This window comes from Chaetura pelagica, unplaced genomic scaffold, assembly GCF_000747805.2.
Source record: "Chaetura pelagica isolate M959 unplaced genomic scaffold, ChaPel_1.0 scaffold963, whole genome shotgun sequence".
NCBI classification, from domain to species: domain Eukaryota; kingdom Metazoa; phylum Chordata; class Aves; order Apodiformes; family Apodidae; genus Chaetura; species Chaetura pelagica.
In genome coordinates this window covers 583,143-587,222 of record NW_009952705.1, presented here as the reverse complement: position 1 = coordinate 587,222, position 4,080 = coordinate 583,143, and the positions used below count along the sequence as shown (strand labels likewise).

The following is a 4,080-nucleotide window of genomic DNA, read 5'->3' as shown; positions in this document are numbered from 1 at the left end:
CGGCCCGCCCCCCCTGCACCCGATGCGGCAGCCGGGCTCCCAGTCCTTGAACGCCCGCGGGAACTGCATCTTCCCAGAGGTGACTTTGTAATACAGCCTGCAAGGAAGGGGCCAAAAGTCACTTTCAGGGGAATGGTCCAGGGGACAGAAACAGGGCAGCACCTGTGCTCATGTAGTCACACAGTCCTACCAAGCTCCTGTGGTCTCCCTGGACCTGTGTCCCCAAGACAGAGCTGGCAGGAGGCTGCTGCCACCCCCTGACATCCTGGGCTGAGAGTGCAGCAACTCCTGCAAGTCCCACTGGATGCCAAGCTCTGCCCACTCTCCCCTGCCAGCAGCTGGCTCCTACCCGAAGCTGGGGTTGATGTTGATGTGGTGCATGCTCTCCACCATGCGGATGTCACTGCCCCGGCACACAGCCACGTTGCAGTTGACGCAGTAGAAGAGAACAGTGTCCGGGTCATGCAGCCGCCGCTGCTCGCTGATCCTGGCCTCCTTCATCAGCCAGGAGGCCACAGCCACACGCTGCAGCTCCATGATCTGCAGAGGGCAGGGGAGATGACATGGGGAGGGACCAGGGGTCAGCACAGAGCAGTGGGCACCGAGTCTTGGAGAGATGCACCATGCCAAAGAGCATGAGCTGCATGGCAGGACAGCCAGGGCAAGGCAGGATGGGAAGGGCACATGCTGTCCCATGCACCCTCCTGGCAGGTGCCAGTGCTGCCAAAGGGGAGAGCAAATAGTCAAAGCCAGGGGCAGAGGGCTGTTGGCAGCAACCATGGGCAGCAGCTGCTTGGCCCTTCTGGAGCTCAAGGCAGTGCCTGGTGCTCACCTTGAGGTGATACTCTTCCTCAGGCATAGCCTGCACTGCTCTGGTCGCCTCCTCCATGAGCTCCACCAGGTTCTCGTTGAGCAGCTCACGGGAGACCTCTCTGCTGTTGGCTTTGGCAACAACTGAGTAGACACTGTCCTGGGTACGGGCACGGCCACGGGCCTGCAGCAGAAGGGCCAGCAGATAAGGGACTTGGCTTGCCTCCCTGTGCCGCAGCCACACGCTGCAGCTCCATGATCTGCAGAGGGCAGGGGAGATGACATGGGGAGGGACCAGGGGTCAGCACAGAGCAGTGGGCACCGAGTCTTGGAGAGATGCACCATGCCAAAGAGCATGAGCTGCATGGCAGGACAGCCAGGGCAAGGCAGGATGGGAAGGGCACATGCTGTCCCATGCACCCTCCTGGCAGGTGCCAGTGCTGCCAAAGGGGAGAGCAAATAGTCAAAGCCAGGGGCAGAGGGCTGTTGGCAGCAACCATGGGCAGCAGCTGCTTGGCCCTTCTGGAGCTCAAGGCAGTGCCTGGTGCTCACCTTGAGGTGATACTCTTCCTCAGGCATAGCCTGCACTGCTCTGGTCGCCTCCTCCATGAGCTCCACCAGGTTCTCGTTGAGCAGCTCACGGGAGACCTCTCTGCTGTTGGCTTTGGCAACAACTGAGTAGACACTGTCCTGGGTACGGGCACGGCCACGGGCCTGCAGCAGAAGGGCCAGCAGATAAGGGACTTGGCTTGCCTCCCTGTGCCGCCCTATGAGGACTGATCCACTCTCTCCACCCTGCTGTGCCTTGCTAAGGAGATTCTCTGCCGGGGTTGGGCTGATCCCCAGGGAGCTCCCAGCGGGCACAGAGGAGGCGAGAGACCCATCTCCCAGGCCCATGGCTTTGGGGAGTCCCAGCAGGCTGCATCCAACACAGAGCTGGGCAGAGTGGCTGGAGGGAGCCTGGGCACCTGCCTGCATCATGGCGATCTCGTTGGTCATCAGCCCGTAGCGGATCACGATGTTGCACTCCGGGATATCCAGGCCCTCCTCAGCCACGCTGGTGGAGAAGAGCAGGTTGAGGGTTCCCTCATGGAACTGCCTGATCACATCCTGCTGCTCGCTCTGGGGATAAAGAGAGGACAAAACTTCAGCAGCTGTGTAGGGCCCCCAGCCCCTAGCACCACCTGCAGCACCTGCAAAGTGTGCAGAGAGGAAGGTTCAACTCCTCCCCAGCCTCCACTCACCGGTGTCATGTGCCTGGTCTGGTTGCTGTAGCCGGAGCCGGTGAGGACAGCAGCCCTGATGTGCTGCCCGTGGAGTGTGGCTGTGTCCTGCAGCCAGCTGAGCAGGCTGTGGGCACTCTGCCGGGTCTTGGTGAAGACAATGCCACGAGAAGTGCCCAGAGGCTGGAAGTTCTCCCGCAGGATTTCCTCCAGCTTGCACAGCCTGGGGTTCTCATAGCGCTGGTCCCTGGCAAGCGCCTGCAGGATCTTCCTGTTCTCTGTGCAGGAAAATGGGGGATCAGGGAATCCCCATGCACCCCCACACACAGACAGTACCAATCTCCCTCCAGACCCCTCTGTTACCCTCAAATATGGCAGTGAGGAACTGTTCGGTTGGGTCTTTTGTGTCCCGCTCAGTCTCATAGAACTGCTGGAGGCACTGGAAGGCGTCGACCATCCGCACGGCGTCGTGGATCAGCAGCGCGTCGTTGTACTTGCGCAGGTGCAGCGCGCACACCCGCGTGCGGCGGCAAAACGTCTCTGCCCCTGGTGGGGCAGGGACACGCCACGTCACAGCCTGGCCCCGTGGCCACCAGAGCTGCCCCATGCTGCAGCCTCCTCACCTCTTTTCTCCAGGTCTACGATGTGCTGCTCATAAATCTGCGTGCCAAAGTCCTGCGGCAGGCTGGGCATCCCCATGTACTGCTGGATCTGCTCCATCATGTTCTTCAGCTGCTCACCAAAAGGGTCCTGGGAGCAGAGAGAGGCTCAGGACCTGAGGAACCAGGGACACTGGTCCCGGCAGCCTTGGAGGCGCAGCCCAGAGCACCTGGCTTAGGGTTAGGGGCTGTTTGCACAGCAGGACCTGGATGGCTGCGGGATTCACCACCACCAAAGCTCTGGGCCAAGTGACTCCTGAGGTTGCCCGTGCTAAGTGATGGCAGGATATGGCTCCCAGCCCGCCAGGGTTCGGGGACTCATTCTTGTCTTCCACCCAGTGAATGGCTCTGTATCTTCCACCAGCCATCCCTCACCTCTGCTCTCTCCTGGCACAGGTCGTGCTGCTTCCTGGGCTGGGGAACATGGCTCTGCAGCTGCTGCAGCTCCTTCTGCACTGACACAATCTTCTCGGTGTCCAGGTTGGCACAGATCTGAGAGGGCAAGACCCCATTTCTAGTCCTAAGAGGCACCAGTTGCCCAGGGTGATGCAGCATGTGGTGCTCCCTGGCACCCTGGTGAGTTTGGGGATGTCTCCCCTGGGCTGCCCAGAGCCTCTGCGCCAGGTTAATACCCACCCCAAAGGATACCCCACTGCACCCCAGGGGAAACTGTGCCTGGGGCTGTTGCACTCTGTGCCAACACAAGACAGAGTGTTGGACCCACCTGCAGGATGTGCTCAACAGCCCCCTCAAAAGAGGTTGCCCCGCCAGTGCCAGGGGATGCTGTCAGGCCCAGGATCTGTGGCAGGTCCTGCTGCCCACGGAGCTTGTGCTGGAGGTAGTTCAGCATGATCTTGTTGTAGACGGCTTCCTTGTGAGTGTGGTGGCACTCGTCTATCACCAGCAGAGAGAAATCTGCACCGGGGGAGGGACGGGAGGGGGGTGAGCAGAGGCCGAGGCTTGGCCAGGGCAGTGTCCCCCCAGCCTGGCTGAGGGGACAGCAGGGCTGGGGATCCCGTGCCCACCCGTCAGCTCCAGGGACGTTTCCTCCTCCCTGCTGCTCAGCGCGTTCTGCAGGATCTGGGCTGTGCAGATGACAACGTCGCTCTGCTTCACCAGGGAAGCGAAGAAGAACCTGCGGTCGCTGTCCCCGCTGATGGCGATCACCCTGAAGTCCTTCTGCAGCGCCTGGAACTCCTTCTGGGCGTGCTGCTCCACCAGGTGTGCCTGCACCGCAGACCCCGCTCAGCCCCGGGACCCCCGGCAGCCCCGCGGTGCTGGCGGCCCAGTATCCGGGAGAAGGGGTTCGGGAGGCACCTTGTTGACCAGCACGGCCACTCGCCGGCCCCGCCGGCTCTCCAGGTGCTGCCGGCCGGCGAAGGCCGCGC

General features: G+C 61.8%; 1 protein-coding gene across 1 annotated transcript in view; it reads right to left on the bottom strand.

Moving 5' to 3' along the window:
- The window catches only part of DHX58 (DEXH (Asp-Glu-X-His) box polypeptide 58), a gene marked incomplete at its 5' end in the record, with an annotated part of 4,641 nt that extends 563 nt beyond the window's left edge, over positions 1–4,078 (bottom strand). Inside the window, 11 exons of the mRNA XM_009994195.1 lie at positions 17–97; positions 350–540; positions 1,363–1,524; positions 1,783–1,932; positions 2,055–2,311; positions 2,397–2,579; positions 2,657–2,783; positions 3,068–3,184; positions 3,417–3,607; positions 3,718–3,919; positions 4,010–4,078. Of these exons, the coding sequence (XP_009992497.1) occupies positions 17–97; positions 350–540; positions 1,363–1,524; positions 1,783–1,932; positions 2,055–2,311; positions 2,397–2,579; positions 2,657–2,783; positions 3,068–3,184; positions 3,417–3,607; positions 3,718–3,919; positions 4,010–4,078 (1,730 nt within the window). The remainder of the gene's footprint in view (positions 1–16; positions 98–349; positions 541–1,362; positions 1,525–1,782; positions 1,933–2,054; positions 2,312–2,396; positions 2,580–2,656; positions 2,784–3,067; positions 3,185–3,416; positions 3,608–3,717; positions 3,920–4,009) is intronic.
- Positions 4,079–4,080: the final 2 nt, after the last annotated feature.